The sequence below is a fragment of the Chiloscyllium punctatum genome, chromosome 19, assembly GCF_047496795.1.
Source record: "Chiloscyllium punctatum isolate Juve2018m chromosome 19, sChiPun1.3, whole genome shotgun sequence".
NCBI classification, from domain to species: domain Eukaryota; kingdom Metazoa; phylum Chordata; class Chondrichthyes; order Orectolobiformes; family Hemiscylliidae; genus Chiloscyllium; species Chiloscyllium punctatum.
Genome location: NC_092757.1, coordinates 29375463 through 29397694, shown reverse-complemented (window position 1 = coordinate 29397694; position 22232 = coordinate 29375463). Strand labels below are relative to the sequence as shown.

At 45.2% G+C, this 22232-nt stretch overlaps 1 protein-coding gene across 4 annotated transcripts in view; it reads right to left on the bottom strand.

Annotated features, from left to right (window-relative positions):
* The window catches only part of LOC140491258 (beta-1,3-galactosyl-O-glycosyl-glycoprotein beta-1,6-N-acetylglucosaminyltransferase 3-like), a 31525-nt gene that overhangs the window by 6264 nt on the left and 3029 nt on the right, over window positions 1-22232 (bottom strand). Inside the window, exon 1 of one of the 4 annotated variants that reach the window (XM_072589223.1) lies at window positions 8248-8999. The exons of 1 other annotated variant lie outside the window; for it this stretch is intronic. In XM_072589223.1, coding sequence (XP_072445324.1) covers window positions 8248-8862 — 615 coding nt within the window. In that variant the 5' untranslated portion in view covers window positions 8863-8999. Of the gene's footprint in view, window positions 1-8247; window positions 9000-15914; window positions 16327-16971; window positions 17184-22232 lie in introns of those variants that run through there. 2 more of the 4 variants (XM_072589225.1, XM_072589224.1) reach the window with 2 other exon arrangements.

Here is a 22232-nt window from a genome sequence, read left to right as displayed (position 1 = left end):
CCTTCTGCAAAAATTCTTTAATTCTGTGACTGGTGCAGAGGGAGATTAACTTCAAGGTTCATGTTATCAGGAGGACCACCAAAGCCCTTTCCTTAGCTGAGTGGTCAGAAAACTCCCTACTCTTTATTTGAACTAAGGTATAACCTGTCTCCACCATAGCAAAAGTCAGCCATTCGTCCCTTCAAGTCTGCTCCACCATTCAAGAAGATCACTGCTCTTCTGGTTGCAATTTCAATTCCACATTTCTGTTGGTTGCCCCGGGGTCCTTATCTTTTTTTAAAAAAAGGTCACCTTGCTCACCCTTTCATAACTTCATCAACTCAGCCTTCACAACTTCGTACAGAAGAGATTTACACAGTGCAACAGCCGTCTCAGGGGAAAATAATTCTGCAAGGCATTGGTGAGGTCACTTTTGGAGTATTGGGTAAATTTGTGATCGACCTGCTGTCGGAAGGGTGTTGTTAAACTGCAAAGGATGCAGAATAGATTTACAAAGATGTTGCCAGGACTGCAGGGTTTTAGTTATAAGGAGAGGCTAGATAGGCTAGGACTTTTCTCACTGGAATATTGGAGGATGAAGGGTGACCATATCGCGGTTTATAAAATTGTGGGGGAAATCAATAAAAGTGAATAGCCCTGGGATAGGGGAGTCCAAACCCAGAGGGCATAGGTTTAAGGTGAGACCTGAGGGTGGTGCAAATACGGAGCAAGTTGCCAAAAAGAATTGTTGTAGTGGGTACAATCACAAGATTTAACAGACGACATAAATAGGACAAGTTTAGGGGGATATGGACCAAACACAGGATAATGGGACTAGTTCCAATTAGGATACCTGCTTGGCATGGATGAGTTGGACAAAAGGGTATGTTTCGGTGCTGTAGGACTCTGACGATATCTTATTGTACAGAACATCTTGTCAAACCTACAAGAGAAAGCAATGTCCCATCAACCACCTTATCATGTCCCCTCAGAGAAATTTATACATTTCAAAAAGATCTCTCAGATTTCCAAACATAAATGTATAAAAGCCAATTTGTTCAACCTTCCTTCATAAGATAAACCCTTCATTCCCAGGAAAAAGGCAGGTGAAACTTGCTGTCAATGTAATTATTTTATGTTTTAAATGAGAGAAAAATGTACAGACTGATTCTGATGCGGTCTCATCAAGGCTTTGTATGGCACTCTGTCCACCCCTCAGGCCTGGAAATGGACACTACATTTTGAAGAAAAATGTCTGTGCTAATGGACTCTGGACTAGAAAGGACTCTGTTTGTTGGTAATTAACTGTCATGTGGTTTGTTGGGTTTATCACCTGCACTGTCTTGCATGTCCCTGGGTCTGGCAGGCCTTACCGTGAGCTGGGAGGCTCATGGGTCGTCCTGAAAGCTGTCACCCCGAGAGCCGGCGAGTGGGTAGGCCACCCTATGACAGTCTCCCGAGAGCTAGATGGTGGGTAGACCATTCTGAGCACTGTCATCCTGAAAAGGGGTAATCGGGACGGGCTGTCCTCGAGGTGGTCGAAAGCTGTGTCAGAGCAGCCGAGAGCTAGAAAGCGCGTAGGGACGGGCTGAGATCCAGAAGACTTGTGGGCTGCCCTGCACACTGTCGACCCAGGGAAGGGGACAGACTGTCCTAGAGGTGGCCGAAAAGTGTGCCAGGATAGCCACTGGCCAGATGGTGCATCGGGGTGGGTGAGAGCCCAATGGTACGTAGGGGCAGACCGAGAGCTAGAAGGTTAGCAGCCGTCCTCAGCGTTGTCACCCCAGGTGGGTACTGAGGCGGGCAGTCCTAGAGGTGGTCGAAAGGTGTGTCAGGGCGGGCTGAGAGCCGGAAGGCGCGTAGGGGTGGGCTGCCTTAGAATGGTTGGAAGGTGAGAGGGCCGGGGGCTTGCTGGGTCTGTATTATCTGCACTTTTTAATGTAACAGGATTGTCTTATGCATAAATGTCATTGTTGCTGTCTTTTCATATTTGAAACTGGGATTTGTGGTTTGTCCTCAATTCCCTGTGAACTGGTTGAACGGTAGGGTTTGGGGCCGAGATTTGCTGCTCCTCTCCCTTGTAAAATTGCTGTTGTATACAGCTGTAAATGTTAACTGTTGTGCTGTAACCTCTTTTTTGTAATTGTTTAATAAAATAAAATAAAACAGGGGAATGCTCCTCTCCCTTGTAAAATTGCTGCCTCTTGTGTACAGTTGTAAATGTTAACTGTTTTTATAAACTGTTTCATAAAATTTATAAACAGGAGATTCAGAGGTCTTCTCGATTTAGGGGACTGACTCTGTGCTGGCTGGGTCACAGTGTGTTACTGTTGGTTTCTGCTTGTTTTTTGTGTGGGGGATACCTGATTCCTGAACTAGCTGAATTATTTAGCCAGCTTGTTAACTGGTCTTCCTTTAGTGAGGACTGATTGTTAAACTCCTGATGCACATAATGTGTCTCAGGTGTAACTCAGTTCTCATTAGGGGATTGTTGTTTCACTGGCTGGTTACAGTCTGTGTGTTACTCTTTTCTTCACCATTGAGAAAAGGACAATGTTAATTTTGTGGTAGGGCTTTGCCCTTGGACTCTAGTTTTCTTTGTTTTTTGTATGTGTCCTCACTGTTTGGACTGAGCCCTTGTGGAAGACATACATTTTATCAGAGGAGCTGTTCCTATGGGGAGGCCTAGCCCTGAGACTGGGCCTCTGAAGGTTGAACACCTGTGTGTGTGCTGGGAGATGAGCACTTGCTGTATCCTGGAGTTTGGGAGAAGACCTTTCCTTCAGGAGTGGACCAAAACGCCTGTGAGTTAACTATCTTTACAATGTACTGTGTTCCTGTGAGTGGGCCTGGCTCTTCAAGGATGTGCCAGGACTCCATGGAGACTGAACACCTATGTGCTCTGGGGTGTGCATTTGCTGCCTTTGGGAGTGGACTCTGCCCTTGGTTGTAGACCCTGTTTTTAGCAGTGGTCTCTATTTCTGATAACACATGTCGTAAACTGGAATGGACTCTGTTCTTGAGAACTTTTTTTGAAGACTCAATATTTGGACTCTGTTCCAGAAAGGACTCTGTTTTTTCACAATTAACTCTATCGTGTTTCTTTGTTGGGCTTATCACCTGCACTGTCTTGTGTGTCCCTGGGTCTGCAGGCCTTACTGTGAGCTGGGACATTCATGGGTGGTCCTGAAAGCTGTCACCCCTGAGAACCAGAGGGTGGGTAGGCCACCCTGATGCCTGTTGCCCCTAGAGCCAGTAGGTGGGTAGGCCATTCTGAGCGCTGTCGTCCTGAGAAGGGGTAATCTGGATGGACTGTTCTACAAGTGGTCGAAACGTGTGTCAGGGTGGACCGAGACCTGGAAGGTGCGTAGGGGCGGGCTGCCTTAGAGCTTCCAGAAGGTGGGAGGGATTTGGGGGGGTGGGGGGGGGAAGGCTTGCTGGGTTTTTTTTGGGGGGGTCTGTATTGTATGCTCTGTTTCTTACACAATTGGACTGTCTTATATGTATGAATGTCATTGTTACTGTTTGTAATGATTGAAACTGGGATTTGAGGTTTGTCCTCATTTCCCTGAAAACCGGTTGAAGGTCAGGGTTTGGGGCTTGGCTTTTGTCATTCCCCTCCCTTGTAAAATTGCTGTTTCTCTGTATATCGCTGTAAATGTAATTGTTTGTTTGTATAAACTGTGAATTGTTTAATAAAATATAAATAAACAGGACTGTCTGTTTCCCTTCTTCCCAGTGATGGAATATAAATTGTGAGGAGCAATTATAAATGTTGTCTGCAAAATCACAAAGCTAAATCATGAAAGAGGAAGGGGAGTGTAGGTTAAGCTACATATGCTTTGTACAAACACTTAGCATCTGTTTCCAGCTTCTGCAAAAACAAAAACCACAATCAAGAGGTCATAAGGCTCAGCGTGGACGAAGAATGAGAGGAAATGTTGCTTTAGAAAGCAAGGAAGCAGATGGCAGTGAAGGAGGATATACGCTAACAATAGACCACAGAGGGACGTAGTGAAATGGTAAAGCAAAACCTGTTCTGTTACGCACAAGGCCAGATAAGGCAAGAGATAAGCAAGAGGAATGGGTGCTGGGTTTAGAGTAGTGGGAGGAGGGAAAGAGAAATGAATTGTATCAAGGTTTTGTACTGTGTGCCTATCTTGTAGACACCACTCTTGCAAGAGGATATCAGATGATACTGCTGCTGCAGATCTTGTCTTGGACTGAAATTATGAAGTGAGTGGGTTCTATTTCCCACATAAATTAAGATTTACACACTTGTTGTTTTTCACTGCATCTGACACCTACACACATGACATGGGTACAAGGAGAAAAATAAGCACGACTGCTGTTGGGTTGTAGTGGAAGAAAAATAAACAGGCATGTCAAGGGATCTGCTCAGAGAGCTGGCTCTAGGGGAGCTGGATCAGCATATGAAGGACTCTTCAATCCTCTTGAGGAGAGGAGACTGACTTTGAAATAGCCTCAGTGTGTCTTATGTGCTGCTGTTGGTGTCCTCCTCCTGAGGAGGAGTTTATTTTTTTTTCATAGTTTGTTGTGGTTTCTTCTTATTTCTGTTAATTTGAAGCTGTGCTCAGCTACTACCACCACTGCTGCTACAGTCTGGGTCTGGGCCTGCTCCTGCTACTGAAGCCTGGACCTCACCTGCACCGCTGCTGCTGCTGCTGCTGCTGCCTGGGCCTACCTACACCTGGGGATGACTTCGACTGCTACTTCTGAGGCTGCTTCTGAAAAAATAAACAGGACGATCAGATGTTCTGTTCACTCTGAGCTGGCTCTGAGGAAGGTGGATCCGTGTCAAGGGCTCCATGTGTAAACAAAAAGGTGAGTTGGTGACTGGATAATGGCCTCTGTCAAGTTATTCCTGATGTAGGGTTTCCTGCTCCTCGGATGCTGCCTGACCTGCTGTGCTTTTACAACACTGCTCTAATCTTGACAATAATCTCCAGCATCTGCAGTACCCACTTACAGTCCTAGAGATGTACAGCATGGAAACAGATCCTTCGGTCCAATCTGTCCACGCCGACCAGATATCCCGACCCAATCTCGTTCCACCTGCCAGCACCCGGCCCATATCCCTCCAAACCCTTCCTATTCATATACCCATCCAAATGCCTCTTAAATGTTGCAGTTGTACCAGCCTCCACCACATCTTCTGGCAGCTCATTCCATACGCGTACCACACTCTCCATGAAAATGTTGCCGCTCAGGTCTCTTTTATATCTTTCCCCTCTCACCCGAAATGAATGCCCTCTAGTTCTGGACTCCCCGACCCCAGGGAAAAGACTTTGTCTATTTATCCTATCCATGCCCCTCATAATTTTGTAAACCTCTATAAGGTCACCCCTCAGCCTCTGACGCTCCAGGGAAAACAGCTTCAGCCTGTTCAGCCTCTCCCTATAGCTCAAATCCTCCAACCCTGGCAACATCCTTGTAAATCATTTTGGAATCCTTTCAAGTTTCACAACATCTTTCCAATAGGAAGGAGACCCAGAATTGCATGCAATATTACAACAGGGCCTATCCAATGTCTTGTACAGCCGCAACATGACCTCGTAACTTCTGTACTCCATACTCTGATCAATAAAGGAGCATATACCAAACGCTGCCTTCACTATCCTATCTACCTGCGACTCCCCTTCAAGGAGCTACGAACTTGCACTCCAAGGTCTCTTTGTTCAGCGACACTCCCAAGGACCTTACCATTAAGTGTATAAGTCCTGCTAAGCTTTGCTTTCCCAAAATGCAGCACCTCACATTTATCTGAATTAAACTCCATCTGCCATGTCTCAGCCCATTGGCCCATCTAGTCCAGATCCTGTTGTAATCTGAGCTAACCCTCTTCGCTGTCCACTACACCTTCAATTTTGGTGTCATCTGCAAACTTACTAACTGTATCTCTTATGCTCACATCTGAATCATTTATGTAAATGACAAAAAGTAGAGGGCCCAGCACCGATCCTTGTGGCACTTCACTGGTCACAGGCCTCCAGTCTGAAAAACAACCCTCAACCACCACCTATCTATCTTTTGAGCCAGTTCTGTATCCAAATGGCTAGTTCTCCCTGTATTCCATGAGATCTAATCTTGCTAATCAGTCTCTCATGGGGAACCTTGTTGAATACCTTACTGAAGTCCATGCAGATGACATCTACTGCTCTGCCCTGATCAATCCTCTTTGTTACTTCAAAAAACTCAATCAAGTTTGTGAGACTATTTCAATATCAACCTAAGAACAATCCTTTACATGCTCTGAACCGAACTTACATTCTTCTGTTCACTCTTATCTCTTGAGGGGTAGCCATGAGCACCCACATGGGCCCCAACTATGCCTGCCTCTTCATCCAGCGGTACCATTCCCCACGTTTTCCTCCACTACATTGATGTCTGGATTAGCACTACCTCGTATTTGCATGAGGTAGTTGAAAAGTTCATTAATTCTACCAACACCTTCCAACCTGATCTCAAATTCACCCGGACAATCTCTGACACCTGCTTCCCCTTCCTGGACCCCTCCATCTCTGGCAACCGACTAACCGTGGACATCTACTACAAACCCACCAACTCCCACAGCTACCTGAAATACACCTTCTCACACCCTGCCCCTATAAAAACACTATCCCTTATTTCCCAATTTCTCTGCCTCTGTTCCCAGGAGGACCAATTCCACCACAGAACATCCCAGATGGCGTCCTACCTCAAAAAGTACAATTTCCTCTCCCACATGGTTGACAATGCCCCCCAGTGCATCTGCTCCATTTCCTGTACCTTCACCCTTGAACCACACCCCTCCCAACGTGACAGGGACAGAACCCCTTGGTCTTCACCTTCTGCCCCACCAACAGCCAGATACATTGCATTATCCTCCACCACTTCTGCCACTTACAAACAGACCGCACCATTAGGGACATATTTCCCTCTGCACTCCACCTGCATTTCAGAGACCATTCCCTTTGCAATTCCCTTGTCAGATTCACACCCCCTACCACCCTCCCCTCCTGGCACCTTCCATGGCCACTGAAAGAAGTGCAAAACCTGCACCCACACCTCCCCCCTCCCCTCTCCCCTCCGACCAAGGCTCCAAAGGATCCTTCCACATCTGACAGAAATATACTTGTACCTCCACCAATGTCATCTACAGCATCCATTGCACCCAATATGGTCTCCTCTACAGCGGGGAGACAGAACTCTGACTTGTGGATTGTTTCAGCGAACATCTCTGGGACACTCACACCCACCAACCAACCCCACCGCCCCATGGCTGAACACTTTAACTCCCCCTCCCACCAAGGGCATGCAGGTTCTGGGCCGCCTCCATCACCAAACCCTTACCAGCTAATGCCTGGATATTCCACCTTGGAACCCTGCAACCAGGTGGATCAATGTTGATTTCACTAGTTTCCTCATTTCCCCACCCCAATTTATCGCAGTCCCAAGCCTCCAACTCAGCACCACCCTCCTGACCGGTCCATCTTGCTTCCCACCTGTCCACTCTACCTTCCACACACACACCCCCCCTCCCCCACCCCCCAGCATACCTTCATCTATCTATCTCATTCCCAGCTACCTTCCACCCCCAGCCCCACACCCATCCCACTTACCTCTAAGCCCCCTGGTCCACAAGCCTCATTCCTGACGAAGGGCTTATGTCCAAAACATTGATTCTTCTGCTCTTCAGATACTGCCTGACCCGTTGTGCTTTTCCAGTGCCACACTCTTGTCTCTGATCTCCAGCATCTGTAGTCCTCACTTTTTCCTACACTCTTAACCTACCTACATTCCTGTATACTCGCGTAATCTGTCTATATCCCTCCTTATCCCTGGCCCAGCCCTCTCTCTCTACCCCATCCCTTTCACCTGACCATCTTCCTTTCCACCCATCTGCTCCACCCCACCCACTGTCCAATCACAGCCACCTCCTCCCTACATCCACCAATCGCCATCCCATCCACCTTTCCCCAGCCCCACACCCCCATTTCTTCTGCAGCCCCTTTCTCTCCCCGGGTTCTGATGAAAGTTTCCGACTTGAAACGTCAATTGCCCTTCTCCTCTGTTTGCAGCTCAACTCTCCAACTCCTCTATATTCCTTTGTACATTGTGAACCTCCCTCCATGCAATTGAACAGTTTTAACAACTCTGTATCTCTTTGTACAGTCGAGAGGTAAAGGACTGGAGGGGAGAGAGAGAGGGAGGGAGGATGGAAAACACTTGGATGAAGAGAGGCCGAGCAGACAGGAAGGCGGTTACCTTTTTGAACCCTGGTGCAGGATCTGACTCAATCACGTTGGAGCCGTTCAGAGCTCTGAGGCTGCGGACTATCTCCCGGTTGGACTTCAGGGGGAAGTCTTGGCCACACACATTGATGAAGTACGTCCAGGGGACAAGGCTCTCCAGCAGCTCCTTCATGCAGTTGAGATCTGCCTGAACTCTGCTCCATCCAGCATAGGTCACCCACTCCAGCTTGGCTGCGACAAAGACATTGTGGAAACACGAAGCGATGGCCTGAACGGCCGCATGAAATTGACTCGGGGATTTGCGGTCCACGTGGATACAGTAGACATTCTGTGGGGCGTAAATGCTCCGTAGAAGCCTCTCGAACATCTCAATGCTCTGGTGGATGACCATGGAGAAAGCCAAGGGGAAGAGTTCCTCCTCAGGGCTCAGGGGGACAGTGATATACTTGCGGGCCCTCACAAACGATCTGCAATTTCGCGTCATGTTCAGATAATCTCCCTCAGTGACGGCCTGGTGCTTGAGGGAGACAGTAATGGAGTTGAGGAGGGCCCTTTCCACCTCCTGCCTGTCCCCCTGGATGATCTGCCAGCAGGTGGAGTTCTCTTCGACCAGCAGGTGTTCCTGCATTGGACTGGCGCCTGGTTTCACCAGCCTGAGGGTCAGCCGGCCCCCTCCTCTCTGGACCAGCAGCCATTGGCACAACAAGACCACACTGAGTACACACAGAGCTGATCTGAGGCACGACCAACGGGTACAACGCTGGCTCAACTTGGGCATGGCACTTTCCAGAGGGCAGTGTCCCCAGCCTATAGGCGATAGGCAAATGCAGAATGGATGCTCTCTGTGCTGGGCAGCACTGCCTCCACCAGGCCCTTGGGGAAGGAGTGACTGCAATTTGCTGGAGAGGTCGCACCAGCCAGTCCCCTCGTTGTTAGACTCTTGTCTTCCCTTTTCCCCAAGATTCAACGAATGACTCCGACTTTTACTCCCTCTTCCCCCCGGAACTGCTCTCCCTCTGGAATTCCTCTCCCTCTCTCCGTTATCCCTTTGTAACCCCTCTCCCTCTTTAACCCCTCTCCCTTTATAATCCCTCTCCTCCACTAACTCATCTCTCTCCCTCAGTAACTGCTCTCTCTCGTTCCTCCTCTCTCTGTCCCTCTGTAACTCCTCTCTCTCTTTCTCTGTCCCTCAGTAACTCCTCTCCTCCCTCTCTCGGTAACTCTCTCTCTCTCTCTGTAACTCCTCTCCCTCTCTCTGTCTCTCTCAGTAACTCCTCCCGCCCTCCTCTGGATGAAACCCAGCCAATGTTCCGTTGTTTCTCTCTCGGAGTCCGGGCTCCTCTCGCTGCTGTCTGCCTGCCTGGCTACAGGCGTTTCCTTCCCCGGTCTCTGCTTCTCTCCGGCCGTTCCTGGATCGGTGTTGCCCGGGTGAAGGAAACGAGAGGATCGCGATGGTGTGCAGTCTGGATCGGAGAACCTACTACCAGAGAGACACAGAGCCAGCCGAGCCCAATAAACCACGCCCCAGCCTGGGCTGAGATGCTCTTTCAGGAAGGAACCTGCCATCGAGCCCACAACAATGTGGGAGGGGTAACCCTTGGATGAAGAGAGAACCAGGAGAGGGGAAGTGGTTACCTGTTTGTACTGTGACTCTTAACTGCCCTCTGGGCTATTAGGGATGGCCAATAAACACGGGCCCGGCCAACGGTGCCCCCATCCCATCAATTTATTTGAAAAAAAGTGACAATAGTAAATCAAGTTAAATCAAACTTCACCACCCCTCATCTCTTTCTCTCTCTCTCTTTGATGCGAAATTGGAATTATGGTGATTTCGCCGTTCATAATAAAGATGTGAATCTGAGTACAGCAAGTTGATCTGAATCCAAAAAAAAATTCCCCAGTCGAGAGTGACTCAGAGGTTAGCATTGCTGGAGCACAGTGCCAGGAACCAGAGTTTGATTCCAGCCTTGGGTGGCTGTGTGGAGTTTTGCATGTGTCTGCTTGGGTACCCTTCGGGTGCTCTGATTTCAAAGATGTTCAAGTTAGGTGGATTGGCCATGCTGAATTGGCCATAATGTCCAGGGATGTGCAGGCTAGGTGGGTTACCATAGCCACACACACACACACAGCAGAACACTCCTGCAGGTTTAGGCAATGCTCAATCTAATGCAACATCCTGGTGGATCTCCTTTGCCCCCCCCCCCCCCCCCCCGCCCCAGTACAATCACATCCTTCCTATAATGCGGTGACCAGAACTGCACACAGTATTCCAGTTGTGGTCTCACCAAAATCCTATAAACCTCCAACATGACACCTCCCTGCTCATGTATTCAGTGGCTTTGACCCTTCTTAATTCCCTTACCTGCCTATCCTACTGCCTTCATGGCATGGCTGGACACACAAACCAGGATCCGTCTAATCTTCTGTGCTTGCCAGGGTCCTCCTATTTAACATGTACTCCCTTGCCATGTTAGTCCTCCGGAAATGCATGTCACAGAAATTTGGGCATTCAGTAGCACAGAATGGAGAAAAACAATGACTGGCATCAAGAGCTGGCATCTTTTAAACATTGTAACTGTGCCCACATACATTACTTCATCTGGTAGTTCATTCCATCACAAACCACTCTGGGGGAAAAAAGAGTTGCTCCTCAATCTTTAAATATTTTTCCTCTGACCTTACAAACATGGCCCTGAGTCTGAACTCCCCCACACTAGGGAAAAGACCCTTGTCATTCACCTTATCAATATCAAAATCTGTCATGATTTTATAACCTCAACAAGGTCACCCCTCAATTTCCTATGCTCCAGTGAAAAACACGTACAGTTCTGATGTGGATCCTTCAGAGAGGGGACAGAAAATGTTTACCAGGACGTTGCCTGGAATGGGGGATTTTACCTGTGAAGAAAGATTGGATAGACTGGGTTTGTTTTCACTAGAATGCAGGAGGTTGAGGGGCGACCTTATAGAAGTTTATAAGATTGTGAATGGCATGGATAGGGTGGAAAGTATGAGGCCTTTGCTCAGGGTGGGAGTGTCAGTTACTCGGGGACACAGGTTCAAGGTGCAGGGGTCAGGGGGGTGTTTAAAAGAGATATGTGAGGCATGTTTATCATGGAAAGGGTGGTGAATTCATGGAACACACTGCCAGAACAGACAATGAAGCAGACATAATTGTGGCTTTCAAGAAGCATCCAGCAGCAGGCATGAATAGGAAGGGAACAGGGGAATACGGATCCTGTAAGTGAAGACAGTTTTAATATGGAAGGCAAACTGTGTCAGTACAGGCTTGGAGGGTTGAAGGGCCTGTTCCTGTGCTGTAATGTTCTTTGTAAAATGTCCCCAGCCTCTCCAGTCTACTTTTATATCTCAAACCCTGCAACATCCTGATAAATCTTTTCTGAACCGTCTCCAGTTTAATAATATCGTTCCTACAGCAGCATGAGTAGAACAGGACACAGTTTTCCAGAACTGGCCTTACCAACTTCCTGTCCAACCTCAGCACACCATCCCAACTCCAATATTCAGAGGGCTGAACAATGAAGGTCATCACACTCCAGCAGGCATTGTTTCACTCTGACTCCCCTTGTAACTGTCCACATCTCACTGGGACACTGATGTGAAACATCTTGGCTCTTTGACTGATTCGACCAAGTCTCATTTCCTCTGTTTCTGTGTATCCCTCAGAACAGGAATGTAATGTGCATTCCCATGGCAACATCACAATGACAGACTTGATTATGGATTCACATGAAGTGGGCATCACTGACTGGGACAGCCTTGTTACCCATCCCCCTAATCTCTCCGGCATAAATGATAAGGAACTCTCCTCTTTAACTCCACTGTCCTTGTATTTTAAGAACCCTGACCACAAATGCAAAGTCACATGGGAGAGAGGTCCATGATTCTGTCCCAGAAAAACTGAAGGAAGGATGATTAATTTCAAAATTGGGATTAAGGGTAAAGTGGAGAAGGAGTAGGAGTAGTGCAGAAGGAGTAATGTTGCGTCATATTGCTGGCCTTGTCTTCAAGGTCATATTGATGTTGTGTTTACAAGGTCCTGTTGAGGGACCCTTCCTGAATTACTCTCGTAAATCCACAACAGGTATAACATTGTTTCCAGTAAAAAATGGACAGGATTCATCAGAGAAGGGAAATGCAAATTGCTCAAAGTCTTATGAGATGATAACATGGAGGGACCAAGCAGCTGAAGGCCGGTGGAGTGATGGAATTAGGGGATGGTCAAGAGGCTGGAATTGCAGGAGGGCTGACATCATGAAGCGATAATGAGCATTGATATTACAGCTAAGAGAGGGTTGTTGGGACTGGAGGAGGTTTCAGAGATAGGGTGGGGTGTAGGGGGTGGAGGAGGTTCTGGATTTAGGGAAAGTGTCAGGGCTGGATGAGGTTACAGAGATAGGGAGGAGTGTATTGGGTGGAGGGGCTTACAGAGTCATAGAGATGTACAATGCAGAAACAGTCCCATCAATCCAACTCGTCCATGCCGACCAGTTCTTCGAACCTAATCTTGACTCAATTGCCCGCACTTGGCCCATATCCCTCTGCAGCTTTCCTCATTATATACCAATCCAGATGCCCTTTAAATGCTGTAATTGTACCAGCCTCCACCACTTCCTCTGGCAGCTCATTCCATACACGCACCACTCCTCAGCCCATTGGCCTATCTCATCAAGATCCTGTTGTACTCTGAGGTAACCTTCTTTGCCATCCACTACACTTCTAGTTTTGGTGTCATCTGCAAACTTACTAACTGTATCCCCTATGTTCACATCCAAATCATTATATAAATGATGAAAAGCAGTGGACCCAGCACCGATCCTTGTGGCACACCATTGTCACAGGCCTCGAGTCTGAAAAGCAACCGCCACCGCACTCTGTCTTTTACCTTCAAAGTCGGTTCTGTATCTAAATGGCTTGTTCTGCTTGTACTCCATGAGATCTAACCTTGCTAACAAGTCTACCATGAGGATCCTTGTCGAACGCCTTACTGAAGTCCACATAGATTGCGTCTACCACTCTGCCCTCATCAATCCTCTTTGTTACTTCTCTGAACAAACTCAGTCAAGTTAGTGAGACATGATTTCCCACACACAAAGCCATGTTGACTATTCCTAATCAGTCCTTGCCTTTCCGAATACATGTAAATCCTGTCCGTCAGGATTCCCTCTGACAACTTGCCCACCACCAATGTCAGGCTTACCGGTCTATAGCTTCTCTCAGCTTTAAAGCATCACCTTTTCATTCTGAGCCTATGTCCTAGTCTCTCCTACTCGTGGAAACACCTTTCCATATCCAGTCTACCACGGGGTCTCAGTATTCTGTAAGTTTCAATCAGATCTCCCTCACTCTTCTGAACTCCATTGAGTCCACACCCAGAGTCCTCAGCCACTCCTCATGTGACAAGCCTTTCATTCCTGGGATCATTCTTATAAAATGCCTCAGGAATGCTCTTAACTTACTTGTGAGAGATGACATTACACTGAATTACATATTTTGACTGCAGGCTATAAAACTACCAAACTTTAGCAGCAAGCTATGTTAGTGTCCCTTTCTCACGGACTGCTGCTATCTCCTGAACAGTTTGAAGGGTCTATGATGTGTAGATACTAGACAATACAAACTGAGCGTACACATCTCTCTGTAATGAGAACAACCCATGGTCTACTCAGACTATGTGGAGAAAGTGAGGACTGCAGATGCTGGAGATCAGAGCTGAAAATGTGTTGCTGGAAAAGCGCAGCAGGTCAGGCAGCATCCAAGGAACAGGAGAATCGACGTTTTGGGCATCAGCCCTGAAGAAGGGCTGATGCCCGAAATGTCGATTCTCCTGTTCCTTGGATGCTGCCTGACCTGCTGCGCTTTTTCTACTCAGACTATGTGGATGTTACCTTTACCTTCACTAAGCATACATTGATATGATTAAGAAAACATTTACTCAACAACAAGAATGTTGGATGATTACAAAAATAACTTGGTCCACATATATTTTGCCCTAACCATGGTTGCTCCAATATAACCAAAAACAAATATACATGAGGAAGTCTAAACCCAGTTTATTCATCCTAGACGTGTGTTGCAATTCAGTTCTTTCTGTTTTCTTGTCTTTGACAGTGCATTACCCTATAATGTAGGTATGTCTGCTCTCATGTATGTTCACCCTGTTCAATGTCCTTGTCTTTATCTTCATCTTCACTCTCAGAAGATTACTACTGATTCCCTATTTCCTCTGCCAACAGTCCACACTCTGTTTGTCAACTGCACTTGAGAAAGGCATCGTGCACCATTTCTGATCTATACTGCAATGCCCCACTGGAGCTTCCAACTTATCTTGAAGTGATTGAGTTCTGATTGTTCAACTATTGCCCTGGTGGAAGCATGGGCAGTGTTGTATCTTCATTTTGACTCAGGGATGCACTAGCAACTTGATAACATTCATAGACCCTTATTTCAAGGAGATTGGAGTGTAAGAGGAGGGAAGACTTACTGCAACTGACAAAGGTACTGGTGAGACCACATAGAGTCATACAACACGGAAACAGACCGTCCGGTCCAACAAAGCCTTGTCGAACATTATCCCAAACTAAAGTAGTTCCACCTGCCCGCTCCTGGCCCATTGCCCTCCAACCCTTTCCCACTCATGTACTTATCCAAATGCCTTTTAAACCTTATAATTGTACCCACATCCTCCCTTTTCTGAGGAAGTTCATTCCACATGCGAACCACCCAATGCATAAAGAAAGTTCCTCATCTTTTTAAAATCTCTTTCCTCTCACCTTCAAAATGTGCCCCCTAGTCTTGAAATGCCCACCCTTGGGAAAAGACAACTAGCATTAACTCTATCCATACCCATCATTCTTTTATAAACTTCTATTAGTCTCGAGTAATGTGGGCAGTTTTGGTCCCTTTATTTGGGGAAATTTCATTGGAGGCAGTTGAGAGAAGGTCTACTAGGCTAATCCCCAGAGGGCAGGCATTGTCTAACTAGCATATGCTAAACAGGTTGGGACTCTACTCACTGGAACTTAGAAGATCTAACTGAAAAATATGAGATTCTTAAGGGGTTTTACAGGGAAAATACTGAGAGGAGGTTTCTCGTCATGGGGGAGTCTAGGACCAGAAAGCATGGTCTCAGAATCAAGGGGTGTCAGTTTAAGACTGAAACGAGGAAGAATTTCTTCTCTTTGTGTCTTTGGAAGTCCTTGTCACAGTGCCCCCTGTGGGGGCAGAGTCCTTGTGTATATTTAAGGCTGAGATGGATAGATTCTTGATCAGTCAGGGAATCAAGGTTTCCAGGGAAGGTGAAAGTGAGGAATGTTGGATCAGTCACGATCCTATTGAATGGTGGAGCAGGATCAAGAGCTTAAGGGCCTACTCCTGTTCCTGTTTCTTATGGCATTATTGTCATGGGATCATCCTGAGCACTAACCCACTGTTCTGGAAATCATGGTGTTGAATACTATCATAGCTGATGGTGAAATATGAATTCAATAAAATCTGGATTTAAAAACTAACCATATAACCATTGTCGATTCTCAGATTACAGGTTTATTAGTGAAATTCCAGATCCATGGCAATTACGTTGGCTCTTAACTGACATCTGAAATAGTGAAGTAAGACACTCAGTTCAAAGGTAATAATGGATGGAAAATAAATGGCAGCCTTACCAAAAAAGCCACATCCTAGGAAAGAATAACAAGAAACATGTTATGAACCAAATTTAGAGAATTTTTCATTTAATTCCCTGCAGCTCTTCTTCTGTGGCCCAAGGTCTTTGGAAGGAGGCAGTATCTCGGGACTTGTCTTCTACATCAACATCATGGCAGCTCCAAGACGGTCTGAAACAATCCTTCAAACTCTGGCATCGATGGTTCCATATAAGTTAAACATTGTTGAAGTGACAAAACCTTTCCACTCTCCAGCTCTTGCAGGTTGATGATAGGGCAGTCTGAAAGCAACATGGGTACAGGCTATGGCACCCTACAGCTGAGGGAAGGTAGTGATGGCAGAGAATCCCACTGCCCAGGTTGCTTGGCTCTCCTTGTTATGGGTGAATGATATAAACAAGTCTAATCTGGAGAAAGAGGCATCAGTGACAGCTTGAATGCATTTGCCGGTCGCCTCAACTGGGAGATGCGACAAAAGACTCGATACAAAATATATGTGTGTGTAAAATGTATGGGATTTTGAACTAATGACAAATATGTTTTGTCCTAATTATTTAAAAGGACTTAATAATTATCTAGGTATGTCTTTCTGGAACCATGAGTTAAAGGTGGAATGTGCCTCCTGGAATATTAATGGTTATTTGTTATATTGTGCTAGTTTGTAAGAAAATTCATTGACAGATTTTGTTCTGAGCAAGGATCACTGGACCCAAAACATTAACTCCTGATTACTCTCCACAGATGCTGCCAGACCTGCTGAGTTTTTTTTTGTTTTTGGAATGACTGCAGTTTTTGAATAGGAAATGGGACTTTATTTTGTGTTTTGAAATATTTTATAATATATTGCAAATAGAAAGGAAAACAAAGAACTGCAGATGGAACTGGAGATCTTAAAGAACCAAATTCAAACCATGCCTGAGAAATTCAGAGGCTCTGGTAACATCTGTGGCAAGAGAAACAGAGTTAACACTGAGTCTAGTGTGACTGTTCCTCAGAACTCTGTTTCTCTTTCCACTGGTGCTGTCAGACTTGCTGAGTTTCTCCAGCATTTTCGATGTTTGTTTTGATTTCCAACATCCACAGTTTTTGCCTTTAGTCAGATCTGAAGATAAAGCCGTTCATATCTGTGTCTTAGGGAACACTGTTCGCAAGTAATCCATGGCTGATACATTAATCAATAAAGATATTTGAGAGTGCAGGTGGGAGACAATTTAAAACAAGGAAAAAGAGTAAGGGCTGAGGGAATGCAGCAAGTTTGCAGCGTCTGTGGAAAGAGAGACAGACAAACAGACAGAGTTAACATTTTGAGTTCAATGTTCAGTTTTCTTGACAATTTAAGGTCTCCTCTGAATGACAGAACCTCCCACTAGTTCCGTTCTGGTGGCTCAGGACTGATGTTCATGTTCAAGTTTTGTACCAGGGCCAGATTCTACTCAAATGGCTACAGTTTAAGCAGTTAAAGCCTGTGTAAATTGTGGGAATTAATATGAGGGTTTTGCAATTAAAGCCCAGCTACCAAGACAAATCAAGCTACAATTGAAAATAATGCATTTCCATTGGCTTAGAACAAGGCAAACAAACAAAATAAATTGATTGCAAGAATGTTTCATCATTGAGTTTAGTCTGCCCTTCCCTCTGAACATAATAAAACTGCAATGAACAATGCACCTGTTTCTAGAATTTGTTTTATTTCAACAATAAATACTTTGCACAGTGAGCAATAAAATCTTCCTGAGGACACAGGACAGTGAATATTTTCTCTGTGCTGACATTTGAAACACAGATGGAAGTGATATGGGATATTTTGGAACTATCATGGTCCCTGGATCACGAAACATTAGATATGTAAGTAAGATACATACGGAAATCCTGATAATATGACTCGCATGTTTCAAATTCCCATGACCCTCTGTCGGCCCCTCTCCCTGACCATCAAGAACACCCAAGGCTTAACTCCCAGCTCCCCTGTGTACCAGCTCCCCAGCCTGTGATATCTAACCTTGGTTTATTTAGACATTTCAAAGCAATCCTCTGCCTTCTGCACTGAGTTTCAGTCACAGACATTGCAAAGTCCTCGTTAGTTTCCTGACAGCTGATTGCTAAATCTAGGCTTCAACCACCTCTTGGGTAACTAAACTATTGATAGCATCATCACACACACTGAGTATCTTTCCCATCTATCATTCTGTTCCTATCCAAACCCACACATTACCTTCTGAATACTCAGTGACTGAGTGAGTAAGCTAACCTCCAGATCCAGCCCCACAAACCTCCAGACCCTCCGAACACTGTCAGCTGAAACTACAAACATACATCATAGATCATCCGATTTCAGCCCCATCCCTTACCCTCCCCTTATCTGACCTGTCAAACACCTTGACTGTCAGAACCATCCTCCAACCCAGAACTGATCAGAAAACACCACCACCCACACATTCTAATTACTCCCACTAACTGGACTCTGCAATTCAACCTCAACCATCCAGCTTTTGCCCCCAAAAAGACACAATTACCCCCATTGAAATGCATTGACACAATAGAGTCAGGCCTGAATATACAGCTCCTTTTCCCAATGATCCGGATACACTCAAGGCAGAATGACCAGCTCATCCTTGTACCAGCTCAGCAATCTGCATTATCTAATCTTCGTTTATTTATCAAAGTCATCCTCTGAAATGTGAAGGAAGGATGTGACTCAGGAAACACATAGATTTGACAAAAATCTTCTGTGAAGATTGCAGCTCTGTATCAGCTGAGCGACAGAATTCCATGATTATGTGCGATGAATCTGTCACAGTCACATTCTATCAAGTTGCTCTGGAGAGTTTCAGAGATCAAAACTCTGGGTCGGGGACAGAATTGTCACATTCAATGGATTTCCAACCAGAATTCTTGAGACCAAAGTTTGGTTTCTGGTCACTGGATTCAAAACATTAACTCTGATTTCTCTTCACAGATGCTGCCAGACCTGCTGAGCTTTTCCAGCAATTTCTGTTTTTGTTTCTGATTTACAGGATCTGCAGTTCCTTCCATTTTATTTGATTATCAAGGACCTGAATGCTCAGCATTTTGTCCAATATAAAATGTTCAAATAGCCAATCACTACGAGACAGAGACTAACAGTTAATAAGTCTGTTGTCCACCTGTAAACTTGTGAAATACTGACTCTCTTTGTCCCTGTGCTGCGTAACTGACTTACTCAAGGGCTAATGCAACAGGCCAGACAGACAGTAAGTCAGGTGGCATGTGAGACAGTATTGAATGCCCATTGAATGCTCATTGGCATTTGGTGCTAAAGGTTTGGATTATGACGCAGTCTGGATAAGGAGATAATCAAATGGACAGTCACTATTTTCAATAATATAAAAGAAAGAACTGTGGATGTTGGAAATCTGAAGCACAAATAGAAATTGCTGGATATTTCTCTCTGCATTCTCTGTACCGATGCTGCCAGACCCGTGGAGTTAACATTTTGACCCTTTTGCAGAATTGGACTTGAAATGTTAACTCTACTTTCTCTCCACTGGCTTCAATAAGCAGCTCTGCCACCCCCATTTTGGAGCAGATATTTTAATCTTCGTTTGCTGAGGAACATCAACTCAGACAGCTCAGTTTCCAGACATGAAAGTTTGTGTTTTGGAAATGTGCATGCAATTTAAATCCCTCTCATTTGCCCTGTTGAAAAGGTTTTGGCTTCTTTTGATGGGCAACATAAAGACAGACCTTGAGCCTGTCCAATATGTTTGTATTAAAACAAATCAAAATAATAGCTCTGTATCTGAACGTGGGCAGCTTTTGCGTCAACTTAAACAAGCACATTGATGTAAATAAATACAGCATGAGGACAGTTAGGGGAAAGCAGCCACTCAAGGGGCTGATCGATAGGCCCCCTGATGTTAGACATGAAGAGATATTGGCTGCTTGTGATAGTGAGATGGCAATCATCATTGCTGACTTGAATCTACACAAAGACTGTGTAAATCAGGTTGGCAGCAGTAACGTGGATGAGAGGTTATTGATGATCTTCGAGAAAGTATCTTAGAGCTGCGTATTCTGAAGCAACCAGACAGAAGGTTATGTTATTATCATCTTATTTATACCGTGTAATGTGACAGGATTTATGAAACAATCTCAGTGTAAAGGCTCTCCTACGTAGCAGCCATCACAATATAATTCAATTTTAGATCCAATTTGAATGGAAGAAGATTGACTCTGAGGTAAGTATTTCAAACTTAAACAAAGTCCACTCTGCGGGCATGTAAACTAAGCCAGCTGAAGTGAATGGCATAACTGGCTCAGAGAGAGATCAGTAGACACAGTGATGGCAGAGATTTAAGAGGGTACCTCAGAATATTCAGAAGAAATATATTCTGACTGAAAGAAGAGACTTTAAAGGGAGGACTCGCTTTCTGTGGTTGACTGAAAAGTTGAAGAAACCATCCAACTTGAGGATATTGCAAAGATGGGTGGCAGGTCAGATGATTGATTAGAAAATAAAGTATGGCAGAGAAAAAGGTTAATTGGAAGGAGGAAATTGGAATCTCAGAACCCAACTCAAAATCTTAAAAACAACAAAGCAAGAGTTTCCATGGGTATTTAAAAACAAAACCTGTGCGCAATGTGAGTGTCACTCCTCTAGGGAGTGAGAATATTGAGTTATTGGTAGATGATAGGGGGCAAAAAGTGCAGAGCTGGAAAAGCACATCAGGTCAGACAGCATCCAAGGAGCAGGAGAATCGATGTTTCAGACATAAATCCTTCATCCATAGATGTTAAGGAAATGGCGAATTAAATGAATAAGTACTTTGCTTCTATCATCACTATAGAAGATACAAAAAGCATTTCAGTAATAGTGGTAAGTATCTGTTTTGCTGACATTGAAACTTCAGGCCAACTGTGTCTGCATGCTGACTCAGAACTGCGCACATGCACAGTTCCAGATTGTCTGCATCATCATCCCAATCTCCCTCACCCTCTCCCCTCCTCTCTGAATCTGAACATCACCACCATTCTCCGCACCACCTCTACCAGCCCCAACCACCATCAGACTGGACATCAATCTCTCTCTTCTCCAGGTCACAATCTCTCTCTCACCCTCAGACTTTCTCTCCCACCCCCACTCTATCCCTCCAAATCTCAACATCCAGTGAAACTGAGCAGACATGGAAAGAAGATGCATGATTGAAACACTTCAACCAATCACATTCACCCATGCATGAGTAAGCATCTCCCAAGAGAATACTGCATATGCTCCTCAGTGTCAACCCAACTGTAAGTCAGGAAGTAGGAGGGAGGGATGAACACAATGTAATTACAGTCACTAAGGAGGCTGGACTCAGCAAACTGATAATAGGTCTCATCACCTTCTGTCTTCATCCCAGAGTCTTAAAAGAGGTTGTTAATTCGGTTGTGGATGCATTAATGCAAATTCTTTGAATTTCCCAAGATTCATTAGACTTCACTCAGTCAGAGATGATTTAATCTGTCAATGTTTTACCCCATCCCTTGACAGTGACCATCACCTCCCTGCCTCTAAACTTCTTCTGGCCCCAAAGCCTATCTGGAATGACTTGATGGCACTAACTGCTGTTTGTAGACTCTTGCTGACACTAACCTCTAGGATGCATAAGGTTCACTTGGTACAAAGTTCATTAATTGAAACCTGCTGTTTTTCTATTTCTACGGTATAATAATGTCTATTTAACCCTGACAGTATAATTCATTTCAACAGTCCCTTATTTTGAAAGAGGACGTAAATGCATTAAAGACAGTTCAGAGGAGGTTTACTCGATGAATACTTTGAATGAGTGGCTTGTGCAATCGGGTTAGGTGCTCAGACTGGGTTTGTTTCTGCTGGAGTTTAGACGAGTTAAGAGTGATCTGATCAAACTGTATAAAGGCTCTTAATGATCTTGACACAGTGAATGTGGAATGGATGCTTCTTCTTGTGGGTGAGTTCAGAATTAGGGACCATGTTTATAAAATTAGTGAGGAATCACACTTTTTGGACAGAGATGAAGAGAATTCTTTGTTCGGTTGTTTGGAATTGTCTGTCCCAGAAAGTGGGAGAGGTGAGGACAATGGATATTTTTAAGTCACAGGTAGATTTATTCCCTTGCATAACAAGAATCTAAGGTTACATTGGGTAGATGGGAACTCAAAACATAAACTTATCAGCCATAAACTTATGAAAGAGTGGAATAGGTTCAAGCGAGCAAATTAATTTGTTAAATACATTCATGAAAGTTTCCTCAAGCAGCATATAGAGGATCCTACTCAGGAAGGGACAAAACTCGACCTACTCATGGGAAAT